This window comes from Convolutriloba macropyga, chromosome 3 (assembly GCF_964194025.1).
Source record: "Convolutriloba macropyga chromosome 3, txConMacr16.3, whole genome shotgun sequence".
Taxonomy (NCBI): domain Eukaryota; kingdom Metazoa; phylum Xenacoelomorpha; order Acoela; family Convolutidae; genus Convolutriloba; species Convolutriloba macropyga.
This window is the reverse complement of record NC_134470.1, coordinates 11,439,186-11,453,875: the sequence shown is the minus strand read 5'-3', so window position 1 is coordinate 11,453,875 and position 14,690 is coordinate 11,439,186. Positions and strand designations below refer to the sequence as shown.

Genomic DNA, 14,690 nt, shown 5'->3' with positions numbered 1-14,690 from the left:
ACGCCGTTTGAGCACAATTTTTTTCCTACAAGTTGTCCGTCCGTACACATGTTCAATTTGGTTATTCTGTCATCCTCCAATTGGCCGACAGTAAAATAAGTCGGCAAAATTTTGATAACTTTAACCGATAATTTACTTAAATTGAAAAAATGAGTTTTTGTCGAGCTATGATTCTTAAATACACAAATGTCGATGTATACAAAATTGGGGTTTTTGCCATTATAGACCGCCCTTTTCAGGTAAAATTCTACCCTCTCACTATTGAATAATTACGGTAATTAGGGCATTATAGTGTGCTTCATATGACCAGAAAGCTGGAGAGGGGATATAAGGGGACCCATTTTCCATTTTCTCTGTCGGCTGAACCAACTGTCGGTCAATTTTGTATCAGGTGGCCAGTATTGAGCAGGCTCCATTGGTTAGTCTTAACTGAAGAGCGCGCGCACTTTCAGATTAGCATGGATTAATTCCTTCTCGTTGGATTTTCTACTTCCATTCCGTCATTTGAAGCAACTTTCGAGTAGAATTGCTTGAGCTCATTGCTCCCCTACTTTTGATTGTTGTTTTTGGGAAAGTATTGGGAAAATACGGGAGAGAGAGAGAAAGAGACAGACAGACAGACGACAACTGTTAACAATGAGAGGTCAAATGCATTCCTTTCGTTCCCTTGTCATCCCCGCCCTGCCACCTGCAGTTATTAACTTAGCCCATTCTCTTATTATCTCTAGTTAGTACACTTCAACTTATACTGTACTATACTTCTGACTAAACGTAGTTGACTGAATTAAAGAGTGCAGCTCGACTTAAACCACAAACAATTGTATAAACCGCAGCTTTGTTATCCTCTCAAAGGACTTCTCAAACGACAAAAGACCGCATTAGTTTATCTATTGTTCCAATTCAAATTTATAAAGCAAAGATTCAATTCTCGAACTCGTGGACCTGTGAGAGTTTTTACTATTTGAACTTGACACAAATTGTGGTGTGATCATTGAACTGACAAAAGTCGAGTTAGTTTTCTTTCTCACATCCAATTTTGCAAAACAAGAGTTTCAGTTTATCCATCGCATATTCATTGGAATCCCCGTGTTTACTGCTTAGTTCCATTCACACAGCAAGCTTATCATGAGAAATAAACACGATTAGACGCGTCGGAAATTCGACAAGCAACTATTGTTGAGTTCAAATTTTGAGTCTTTAGATCAATTTTAAACAGGTGGTGAAAGAATAATTACAGTTCAACCTCTACAATAATCCACTTATAATTGAGAATCACGTTTAAACTCAACGCAAATCAAGTGAAACCATTGATATTAAAAGGTGCGTTTTTGGTTTGAATTTGCAAAAACTTGATTTGTTACAAACACGCTTTATCACATGGCAAACCAATAATTCAATCGTTATTTTTGGAGTTTATGTAAATGGTGCAATTAAATATGCATGACGCCGTCTGGTAATAGTTAATAATTGATAGCTTATTACAAAAATTATTATTGAGAAAAGTTTTAAATTACGAAACAAATAGTGACTGACCAATGTAAAAATCGAGTTCACTCACTGTCAATTCATTGCATTTTATCTATCTCATTGACTTTGCGACATAGCATTCACTGCCGAAAATAGAACAAGACTGTGTGTGTTGTAACTATATTTAATATTACACACAAACAAATTGCTTGTATCGTTTGCGCACACTAAGCTATGGAATTATACAAAAATGGTCACAGAATGAATTTTAATTATTTCCTTAGATAGAACTTGTACAAGTCCCCACATAGCCTGTAGCTTGCCATTTATCAATTTTTCGACGCCAATCCAATTTGCGAAGCCAATTACAGTGGAATTAAGGGGCTCATTTATTATTTTAATCTTTTCTGGAATTTACGGAACCAATTGATATTGTTTAATTTCTCGGACGCCAAGATTTGAGGTCACGTGACTCCAACCTTGATAGAAACTGATCGTCCCATTTGGTTTGTGAGTTGGGCATCTTAGAAGTTAAGCTAGGATGACATTCGCGAAGATCAAGGTCGTCAAACCAATTCCGAAAGGCTGGTGTGACCTGAAGCCCTTTAACCAGACAATCGACGTTTTCCTACCTTTCAAAATTCCGCTGAGGGACGAAAGTCAGGAAGGCGTGAACGAAGATGACAAATTCACCTGGTCACTGTTCAGGGAGAAACTGCAGAAGGCAGAAAAGCGGATGGTAGCCGTGATTGACTTAGTGCCCCACGCTCATTACTATTTCGTGGAAGAGATGGTTCAACATATGGGTCTGATCCCTTATTACAAACTGGGGTGCAAAGGTGGGAACCATTTGCCAAACGACTCAATTTTCGCCCGCTTTTGCGAGACCGTCAAGCACGTGGTATCATCGCGCCCTAACTGGGGTGAGAACGACTTCATTGGTGTCCACTGCTGCAAAGGCGTCAATAGAACTGGTTTTATGATCTGTAAATATTTGATCACGAGGAAAAACTACGAACCTGCAAAGGCCATTGAGCTATTCTCGAGTAAGCGAGAGTGCCAGTTCGACCGAGAGAAGTACGTGGAGCATCTACTAACCTTAACCTCTGATCAAATTGACGATGATTGTGTTATGAAAAGTAGTGAAAATAGTGTTGCAAGTGAGCCTGCAGTTCCCATTATCTATTCTATATCATCCTCACCCACGTCACAATTTGCTTTCAAAACACGTTGCAATAGTTCAGGCTCTGACACCTCCAAAGAGGAGGAGAAAGTGTCCACAGACAAAAAGACTACAACCACCCCCACTCTCTCCATAGAACATTCGGAATAACAAAGCGATGAAAATCTGACCTCAATAGAGTTTTGGTATTTTATGTTTATATATTTTGTTGTTGATGAGCATTTTCTTTCTAATAGTGTTTGTTGCTTACATAACCACTATGCCTCCTCAGTTAAACACTGCTATTAAATTAAACTTTTTGTTGGTCTTGTAACGTAATTAGTTTTTTGCAACTCTAATCATAGCAATGAAGCAATTTGGTCACATATTGGAAATGATACTCACAGCGTCTCAAAATCTTCAATTTTTGTCGAAATGTTTTAAAATAATGAGATATAATATAATGGGTGCTGAGTTTTGATATACAGATTGAATCTCCGGTTATAAAGCACAGCCAACTGAACTTTACTCGGCATAATTTCCAAAAATTGGTCGTGGAAGCCACTGACATAAGGCGCGACGATGTTCGACAATCAAGTTTCATTTCTCAACAGTTGGGATCCATGGTATTTTTTATTTTTTTTTTAAAATGAAAGATCCGAAAGAATTGTGAAAATTATGCTAGGAAATCTTGGTTCACACATTTGTTTTTGAAAAAATTGGAAAACTTTATGCTAGCCTCACTTTTTACTTATTTTGAGGACATCCCAGACCATCTTATGTGGTATCAAAATAAAGCTCTCCTCATCTAGAACTTCACTACGAAGAGAAGTTTCAAGATTTTGCTGTTTTAGAAAAAATGCAAAAAATTTTACAGCATTTCTTGGTAATTTGGCCTCTACTGCGACCAGATTTGACAAAAGTTAGCCTTTTTTTGGTAATTTATGACAGGCTTTATATGTTTTTTTTGATAGCATCCGTGATGACACATGATTTTACCCTCCTAATGGTGTCTGTGTCTGGAACTGAAACACATAAAAGTTAACAAAAATATGGCAGCCTTTCATGTCATTTAGAGTAAAGTTTGCAATTTTGTCTAAATTTAGTGCTTTTTCTATTCTAATCATTGCAGATAACAAGCGACATCTTTGAGGGTGTCTACTACACCCAATTGCACCCTAATAATTGAAGTCTTGAGAATCATGAGGGAAAATCATTTAAGATCTGTCTTAATTAGTTAATTGTATGAAATATTTTAGAAATAGCTAGAAAAATAACTATCGAACTTCAGAAATTAAATTTTATTTTCTAAACATAGCGTGGCCCCAAGGCAAAATTGATTGGACGTCAAACCAAAACTATGGATTGATTAAGTACCTTAATTTTTTCCCCAACCTTATATAAAAAAAGGATTTGTTTTTGATCATATTTTTTTTATTAAAGGTGGAATTGAATTTTTGTTCAATATTGCTAGCGCCTTTTTATAGTGTAATTATCGCGAATTGAATTAAGAACTACAACAAGTATGCTCGTTAGTGTGCGTTCGCACGTGATGCTGCGACCCGGGCTCATCTACATTTTGACTTAATTGTCAACCAAAAAATAGATATTTAAGTTTAAAAAAAAATTGTTACACAACCAAACTTCTAAATGAATCTCATAATGCCGTGCCTCATTACAGCGCTCATGAGATCTGCCATAAAAAAGACTACGAAAAGAGTAAACAACAAAATAAGCAAAAACAAAAATTTCGCGGCGAAAACTCATTATCTAAATTTAGAAGCACACCTAGTAACAAAGTCAAAATGCAATCGAATAAAACCTTAACTACACAAATTTACTGTTTCCTAACTACAAAGCAGATAGGACTTTTCCTTAATGAGACTGGGTAACAAGTCGACAAAAAGAGGAAACAATGAGGCGACATTCAAAAATCAATCAATGTTTTTCAAACCAAATTTTCAAGTTTTAAAAACCATTAGCTTTTAACATATTAATTCTTGAAGAATCATTACGAATAAGAATCATTACGAAACCAATAGGACTTTTTTGAAAACCCTTATTGTCCAACAAACAAAACACTATTTAGGACAATATTAATAGACACGTTAATTATTGAAATACAACGAAATGGATGGCATCTCTCAATGATGAGAGTAAATTACAAGTTGACGAAAAGAACAACCTAAACTGAAAAGTTTAGAAAACTTTTAAAACGAATTATATCATAAACTTTAAGACTTTTCGCGGTAAACTGACTGCATTGAGGGACATTATTTATTCAATCCCCATTTAGAATCTTTTGATTCCGGTCTGCATAAAGAATGAAAAACAGGCAAAAACAGCAAATAAAAAAGTGAGCTGGAAAAGTGTCGAAGCCATTGAAAAAAATTTTTTTCTGTAAAAACTTTCGCATTTTCAATTATTTTTCGAACAGTAATTTGATTCTTCTTTTTTAAACAATATGACTTCAAAAAATCAACAAATATGAAGCAATATATTAAAACCATGAATTTTTTTGAGAAAACTCGTAGTACGAAAACCAATGAGTTCAATACCTTACAAAGAAAGTCAAAAGTACCTTAAGTTAGACTCGATGGGAAGAAAAGATTGTTTGTCATTCATTGGTTATCAACCAGACATCTTTATAAGTCTTAAGACTATGAAAACAACAGCAAATTCAGGCAAAGCCAAAAATACTGTGGAAAAGTGCTAGAAGAAAGTGTGGAAGCCATTGAAATCATAAGCTTTTTCTCTAAAACCTTATCTATGATCCTTTGACCGTCTTTTGTAAGCCAATGAGAACTAACAATGTTTGGATAATGTGATTTCAAAGGGCACCAAAATTACGAAAATAAATATCCAATTTATTTTTAAGAATAGGAAAACTAGTGGAATCGAAGTAAAAAAACCAATAGTTAGAAGATAAACCGCTAACCAGATTAAGTTTGGTTGCAGTAGAAAGTATAGGGGTCCTGTCATTACTGAGACTGACTTACAGTTCGAGAAAGTAAGTTTAAGATCGTTTAATGTTCAAAAATTTTTGCATTCTAAAAGTCTTAACAGACGATATTTTTTTAAAATTATCAATAGGGCATCACAGTAAGTCGTATGACCATGAAAACGACAAGTACAGGCAAAAACCAAAAATTCAGTGGGAAAGTGCGAGGAGACTGTGTCGAAGCCATTAAAACCATACGTTTTTCTCTGAAAACTTTTTCTATGATCCCTTGAACGTCTTCTCTAAGCCAATGGGAACTGTCAATTTTAGGATTATGTGATAAGATTTCAAAAGGAACCAAAATTACGAAAGATATCCAAAAATAAAAAAGTTTATGAAAACTCGTAGCATCGAAGTCATAAAACCAATAGTTAGAAGATAAAACCGCCAACCAGATTGTTTTTGGTTGCAGTAGAAATGTTGGGGGTCCGGTCATTACTGAGACTGATTTCGGTTAAGATCGGTTAATGTTCAAAAAAGTTTTCGTAAAATTTTTTAAGTCTTAACAGCCATTGGCTGTCCACTCAAAGCACAATTTAGGTTCACTTTGCTCATTAGGAAGTCTATTGCACTTTTAGTCACCGAGTCTATGCCATAGGACTCTAAAGTTTTATTAAAATTGGAAAAAGAACATAAAAATTTCCTTAAGAATTACGAAAGTTCGAAGCCAAAAAAACGAGCGATGCCTTGGAAACGATTTTTTTGTTCATTGGGCATCATTTGACTTGAAATGAGGTTTTTCATTAACGGAACCTCGATATGAAAAGTCGCTAGCCTCTAAGTGACTTAAAAAAACAAAAATAATAGTTGTTTTAAGAAACATTTCAAATTTAATTCGAAAATTTTTATAGTAAACTTCCAGAACTAGTCTTTATCGCCTTTCGTCTATTAGGAACTCAAATTGATTCATTTTTGTGGCTTGAAATGTAATTTTGAATTAATATTTTTATCAAGAAATCTTAATTTGAAGAAAAATTGCACAAAGTGAACAAAATCAGGCCAAATATCCCGCGTTCACACAATTCAATCCTTGATAACTCCTCGAAGAAAGAACGCAATTTTAAAAAATCTTTTTAGGTTCGAATTCTACGCTGGACGAGCTTTTTAATGATACCACTCACATTTCTCTACGTTGAATATATTGATAGGTCAAAAGTGTCTGAACAATCAAAACCCATTTGAGTTCTTTCCTCTCTCCCCCCCCCCCCCCCCCCCCCTCAAGTGGGATCGGAGCAATAATTGAGATAACTTGAGATTTCAAGATAACTCGTATTAAAACTTAAAAATTAAGCGATTTATGTTTTAGACGTAGCTTGCTCCAGAGGAAGAATTGACTGGACATCGAACAAAACTTACTTAATGTGCGTTTTTTCCATTGCAACATTGAGTTTTTGATAAATTTGGGATAGACTTTAATTTTGATCATATAGTCTTCAAAATTAATTTGTTTTTTGTTTAATTTTGTTTTTTCGTTTAACAATTGAAAAAACACTATTATGAGTTGTTGGAATATGCAGCGTAATCGGCTCATTCCACTATTTGTTAAGCTCCTAATTTTACACCAGCGATTCTTGAACTTAAATGGTCATCGTTTTTTTGAAGATTGCGCTCAGATCTTGATTATTTTGGAATTATTTTTTTTTATTTTGGAATTAATTATTTTGGAGTAGATGTAGCCAAAAATAGTTCACCGAATTTAGATAGTAAAAGCGTAATGTAGATGTGAGAGTGAAATCAAAAGTTGGCGTTGATCTTTGTTCACGTGTGATATTTTGATCGCTGGTTTCACTCTTTCTCTTTTTCACTGTCTTGTTTCTTCAACTCATTGATTCTTAATTCCAATTGCGTGAATCGGTTATTGAGACTCACTCAATCTTTTTGAGTTTGATGCCGGAAAAAATATTAGGCACCAACTTTTGCTGGAAAAATTATTAGGCAATTCTTTAATTTAGCCCCTAAGTCTTTTCGTGATTTAACAAGTATCCATGATGACAGGATCTGTTGTTCCCCACTTTACTGCTCCTTCGTTAACTCCCTGAAAACCCGTTTCTGTCTTCAGTGATAACAGTTGCAATCAATGCAGACGTCAGTTGGTTAGTATGTTGGTTAAAGAAATTTCCGTCACCTTATTCTGAAATTTAGCTGTCACGTTCTTTTCCGAATTTGAGGTTTGTTACAGTTTTTTATTTTTAAGTCAAAAAGTGGAAAGATCGCCAGTGCTCTCTGGAGCCAATTTGTCCGTTTTACGGGTTTATAATGCTGTTGTGTTTTGAAACGTTTGTGCATTCATGTTCGAGAGACTCTTTGAATTTTCTCTTCGTTTTTCTCATTTCTTGTCCTCATAGTAATTGATTTGATAGTGTTTTGCTTTTAGTTTCCTAGGGCGCTTACTTGTAATAATTTTTGTTTCTAAAGTGTGGAGGCTCATTTGTTTTTATTAGAAAGCAAAATTATGTAATCAGAGTAGCCAGAAAGCATTGTCTGTTGTTTATTGGATTCGTTGAATTGTAGTTATAATTTTTCGGACCAGTCGCTTTTTCCGTTTTCGCGACGTTTGCAGGTTTTATACAGTTTGCATAGAAGTATTATGTCTGTACAGGTAATTTTCTTTTAATCGTTTTAACTTGAAACAATTCCTTAGCAAAGAGTTTGCAATTTCCTCTAGATGTAAATTTCAGCTACAATCGAAATTTGTATGACAATACGGAGGCTTGGTAATGTGCGTTCGCGCATAAAGTTCCGACAACGCTCATCCGCATTGTTGGCATAAATTTATACCAAATGAGGAGCAGTCAGAAAACCCCCCAAAATTCTGTATTTTCCAAAAAAAATGTGTGAACAAAAAGATGCCTCCAACGCAAATGACTCAGTGGAGTAAAAAAATGCCGCATTAAATTAATGAGACCAGCGATTATTAAGAAAGCTTGTCAAGACGAACAACAAAATCAAACAACAATAACAACATACATTAATTACATCCAAACCTGTGTCCAGTTTTTTTTTTTTAAAAAAAAACTTGTTAACAAGGCCTTAATAGCGTCAGATAAAACGAACTAAACAAAATAACTTATATTTCACTAGAAAAGATTTGGCACCACTCTATAATAAGGCTCGGTAAAATTTAGAAAAAGAACAAAAAAACAGAAAAGTTAAAAAAAACAATTAATTTCAAGTTAATGAAATCCATTAGATAGCAAATCAAAACATCCAACATGTTTATGATCACATACGCATCTATAGAAGGGCATTAAGACCTATCAATTTTCTACGCGGCTACAAAAAGAACAACAAATAGATTACAAGTCGAGCGCCAATAATGTGGTATGCGACCTCTCAATAATGAGAATTGGTAGCAAGTGGACAAAAAGAGAAGAAAGGGCAAAATTAAGTAATACTTTTGTTTTTTTTCGAAAGCAATTATTTTCATTGTCATGAAAGCAATTAGTTACAAAATGAAATACATAAATAGGTTCGTTTATTCGACCAAAGAAAGCACTTGAGACCTGCAATTATTTAGAATATGTCTTACGTCTTCAAAAAGAACGTCAAATATAGACAAAAATCACTTCTATAATTGGCGTTCTTTTTTGCGAAAAACCTTTGTCGAAGCCAGAAAATCCATAACGAATTCTTTTGAAACATTAAATTTTGTTCACTTGTACCTTCCCTCAACGACAATAATGTTTTTATTGACCTTTAAATCATGAGACTATGTAATAAATAGAAAAAAAAGAACAAGATGCGAAGTGAAAAACTGTGTTCTTTTTTGAAAACAATTGTTTTCAAAGTCATGAAAGCTATGAGCTATAAACTCATCAAAATATAGGCTCATTTATTCCTCCATAAAAAGCCAATAAGACGTGTTCTTATCCAGGAAGTTTACGACTAAAAGACAAAGTAAAAACGACAGGTAAAGACAAATGTAAATAAAATTCAATTAAATTCTTTGAGAAAGGGTTGGCGAAGCCGTTGAAGCAAAAATCTATGAGTTAAAACATTTTTACATGTTCAATTCTGCCTTATTGATAATGATGTGATAATGTGTTACAATGATGTGATAATGTGACAAAAACGAGAAAAAAAACGTTGAACTGGGTCAATGTCTAAAAATAAAAAAATGTAAAATCTAGTAGTATCAAAGCCAGAAAACCAAAGCCGTAAAACCGCAAAAAGGCTAAATTTTATTTCAGCAGAAAAAAGAGGATGAAGAAGCATTCTTTTTTTGCTGACACTAACCTACAAGTTGACTAAATTAAGAGAAAATTATTGGCAAAGTTCAATAAGCCACTGTTTATTTAAAAATCGAAAATTTTTAAAATTCAAGAAACCAGATATATTTTTTGGTTCGGCTGAGGAAGCCAATTGGACCTATCAGCAGTGAGCTTTGATTTGAATTGGCCTTTCTTTAATTAACATAAAAAAGATGATTTAAAAAAAACGTCCGACTGATTACAATCCAAATTATTTTTGCATTGTGACAGTCCAGGATCGGACCGAAACCAGCCTTGCTATTGCTGTTTGTCCATTGAGAGCACTCAATTTTTTGAATGTTATAGATCTAAAGAATTTGTTAGGTAAAAGATAAACAATAAATGCAGCGTTTTTGATAATCATAAAGTTAGCAAAAAAGTGTAAAATTTTAATTCCAGACTACTCTCAGTGGACGTTGAAGTAGGACTAGCTCCCTTTGTAGTTTTCATGATTGTGTTATTTGTTTTTGGGTTGGTACTTTTGGCAAATTTAATCAAAGTGTTCTAAAAAGCTTAATTCGGGCAATTTTTAGCCAAAATTTTAGCCAAAAAATTAAATCAAAATAATTTTTCCATAAAATCAACGGTGCTATTGTTAACAATTTCTACGTATTTTAGCAAAATTGACGAAATTCCGGAAAATGTGAATAAAAATAACGCATATTGGTCCAATATTCACAAAGATTTAAACCACGATAACTCGCTCTAGAAAATTAAATAAAAAAATTTTTATTTCTATATTCTACGCTGGACGGGCTTTTTAAGGATACCTCTCACAACTCTGTACGATGAATATATCGATCGCTCAAAATTGACTGTACAAAAAAACTTTGAATATATAGTTCCTCCCCCCTCAAGAGGGGTCGGAACAAATACTACGAAATGATTTTGCAGTGGTGTACAGTACTGCTTTAATTATGTACGAAATCTTCGTGGCTTAAATTAAGCTTTGAGATAAATTCAATGAGTACAGGTGGAGGCAGAAAAACTTGCTTCTGTTGTTTCTTTTTTAAAACGTTTTTTGTTTGGTTTTTGATTATCAAGATTAAGCTTCTTTTACAGCCAGATTTGCTAGTGTTTTTGACAGCAATGAAGTTCTAGTGAAAAGCATACTGTTTCAACTACAGTTAACTTTGAATCAGGAGTGAAAAGTTTGTAAAAGGTTACAAACAGAAGATCGAATGAACTGATGAAGCAAAATTGAAAACGTCATTCAAAATATGTTAACTGGTTTATGATGGCATCATAGCAACACCATTTTTTCCAAAAAATTTGGGCCCAAGTAAAAGTTAGACCCAAATGCTCTGCTATCTCAATCTGAGAAATCATTCTTATACTCTTCTAATTTTTCTGATACTTTAAGAAGATCGATTATAGCTGAATTTGATTTTTGTGAAGTTATTGCGCAAGAATGGTGCCATGAATCTATTCCATGGCTTTTTCACGGGAACTAGGCAGGCTTGTGTTACATAAATCCTTAACACTGGTCTCCTATATGATGGTCTGCTGAATTATCGTACTCTTAGGGGTACAAGAATCCTGAAAAAATTTCGATTTTTCGAAGACTACTTGTTTGAGAAAGGTCAACAAGGAGGCTCGGTTATGTGCTTTTGCACACAATTTTTCGACCCGCCGCATCCGTATTTCTGCCTCAAATATCTAAATCAAGCAGAGATAGGAAAGGGCAGATTATGCTTTGTATCTTAAAAAAACCGTATGCTCTAGTTAGAAGTCATAAACCAGTGAGGTTAATACCATTCTGTTTTGTTCTTTCACTTGTGTAAACAAAAATTGAACTGGGTAACACATTTCACTTTTAGTCGACATGAAAAAAATCAACATCAATACAGAAAGGGCATACAGAAAGGGCAGATAAATGAGGCAGATTATGCTTTGAAACTTATAAAAACCTGTAGTCTCTAATTAGAAGTCATATAAACCAGTGAGGTTAATACCATTGTTTTTGTCCTTTCACTTGTGTGAACAAAAATTGAACGGGTTGACACATTTCACTTTTCATCGACATGAAAAAAAATCAACATCAATACAGAAAGGGAAAAAAATCAACATGAATACATTTTATCGAGCTAAGTAAAAACCTAATTATGAGACCCCACGGAATATATTCTGAATTTATCTTATATCCAAATTTTCACACCAAAGACTTCAAACACTAAGCTTGATTATGAAACAAATTGTTGCGGTTTGTTAGCGTGGTTAATACCTATATAATTTAGATATTGCATTCTGAAATGACATTTATTAAGTGCGCTTGGAAGAGTTAGCAATCGATCGGCCAAAAAGCTATACAGAATGCGGAAAAAAGAACAATAAAAGAAAAAGTTCAATAGCAAATTGTTAGAACTCTCCGAAAAAGTAGTTCATTAAATTTTTGACTCGGGATTCCTTGACGCGGTTGTAATTAACATCGAGGACGACAATGGGTTAGAAAAAGATAACGAGCAAAGACCCAAAAAGAGAGAACAAAACCGGATTTTCAGCATTTTTACCGCAACGGCAGCTTTGATATTGAGCAGACATCAGGCAAAAATAAACGCGAAAAGAAAGAAAAATCTAGATAAAGGAAAACTGCATTTTGAAATATAACAATAAATTAATCCAAAGAATCATGTATCACACTTTATCACCAAAATTAATCTTTCTTCTGAAAACCAGCGAGAAGAGAAATATCGAAACGGACAAAAATGGACGTTACGTGAAACTTTTTTTATTGGTTTCTTAGTTTCTTATTTGCAGTTGCCGGCAAAGTGTCCAAATTAACAACAGCAATTAAATACCGACAATTTAAGAGCGTTTTTGAAATAAGTGATGCTTTAGATAGCAAGCCACCATGACTTAGTTAAATTTTGATGAGAACTGCAGTAATGGCAGTAAGAGACAAGGCAACTAAGAAATCAAATACGGACGAAAAGTATATCATTTTGAAAATTTTGACAGAAATTTTTGGCAAAAAACTGGAAACTAAACGGATTCACTTGGTTTCTGAAGAAAGCAGCTGGGAGCTGAAAATAATGAGACTAATGTACAAGTAAATAGTACTTCTAATTTTTAATATTTTCTGAGGCGAAGGATTTCAATATGATAACAAGCATAAAATATCGATCTCATAATATAAATCAATTGACATTCCTCAAAAAGAGCTGAAACATAGGCAGAATTCAAGTATTCTGGCTACGATTTACTAGTCAAAAACTTTAAAACAAATAAGCTGTTCAAAGAAAAACTATAGATTGGTTATGAAGGTTCACTCATGCATTTTTAAATTGTCAATGGGACCTTTTCTTAAAAAAAAACCAAGTGACAAGACAACAAAAGATAAATGCCATGGTCAACGTGAAAACGTTTTTAAATCAAAAATCTTTTATTTAAAATTTTGTATTCCAATTTAAATGCAGTTTGAAAAATAAAGCTTGCTCATACTTCTGATCTCTTTACTGTTGTAGCATTAACGAGATGTCTGGATTAGTTAAAAATTCTCAATGCCGTAAAAAGATGGCGTAAAAAAGAAAGGCTAAAGTATAAAAAGAATCTGGTATAGCTAACTTTGTGATCATTTTTCTAGAAGCCCCAACATCATCTGATTATAATCAGCTTCTGCCAGAAGTGTTTTGGGCACCATTTATGGCAAGAATGGACAAAATGATCGACTATTTTCAAGCTAACCTTTTCTGTTGGTGTTTTGGGCAGTGTCTTGGCCAGGATAAGTCAAAAATGGGAAGAAATAGTCAAAAATTACAGAGTTGGCTAAATGATCAAATATAGGCAATTTGCAGAGATAGTCAAATCAACCGATTATTCAACTTCTCGTGAGCTCGTAAACCGGTTTTATTAAATTGGTGATTATCACTTTATTATAAATTAGCAAAATAGGCAGAGTTCCTCTGAAAGTCAACGAAAAGATGTAGAATCAGTCAAATGTTCTGATAAATTTTAAGCTGATAAAAAATCAGCTGGAGGGGAATCATTTTGGTCAATGTGAATTTCCTTGGAAATATGCTATTTTATTTTAAACATCCCACCAGGAGACCCTCGTATTTCGCTCAAATTGATAGACTTTCAGGCATTCAACTGAGTTGCCGATTTTTTGCATATTTATCAGCAAACGAGTATACGCGCAGGTTTTGTTAGTGGTAATAGATTTCTGACAGTTAGTGTATATAAAATATTGTTCAATAAAGTTAGCAAAACCAGAAATTGCGTCAAAATCCAGTAGTCACGAGTCCGTAATTTAGGCACTGCTTCAAGATCTACGCTCATTGAAAACTCTAAGCAGCAAACAAGTGAAATTTTTTGCAGCAATTGTTTGAAAATGCACTAAAAGTATTAATAAAAAAGCTTTATCAGTTTTCCAAGAGTTCAGAAATGGTACGCTTGAAAACTGTATAACTGTCTTGTTGCTTGAATTAGTAATAGATAAATTGTACCCCTGGGTTTTTTTCCCTAACAACTTGCTGTATATTGAAGTTTTCAATTCCGTGTGCATTCTAGATTGCAGTTTCCTCATCTACATTAAGGGATCTGTTGAGATTGTTCTCCATCTTCTTCAATTTCAGCACTTTTAGATAATGTCTGCACTTTTTAGATTTTGGTTACTTTAATTTACGCCTGTAAGTATTCAGCCTAATGAGATCAACGGCTGCAGTTTGCATCGATGATTTCGATTCAAAACTTTGATTGGTTAAAAGAAAAACCAATTGCTAATTAGAATAAGTGAACATAAAAAGCATCAGACGGATATGGGATCTTTTTTGTTATTGACTTCCAGTATGATAAGACCCCTTAGTAACAG

The 14,690-nt window shown here is 33.9% G+C and overlaps 1 protein-coding gene across 1 annotated transcript; it reads left to right on the top strand.

Annotated features, from left to right (window-relative positions):
• Positions 1-431: 431 nt before the first annotated feature.
• Positions 432-2,968, top strand: LOC142335931 (RNA/RNP complex-1-interacting phosphatase homolog). The gene has a single exon (XM_075384332.1). It carries the CDS (start codon positions 2,009-2,011, stop codon positions 2,798-2,800), a length of 792 nt encoding a protein of 263 aa, XP_075240447.1. The 5' UTR covers positions 432-2,008; the 3' UTR covers positions 2,801-2,968.
• The last annotated feature ends 11,722 nt before the right edge of the window (positions 2,969-14,690 follow it).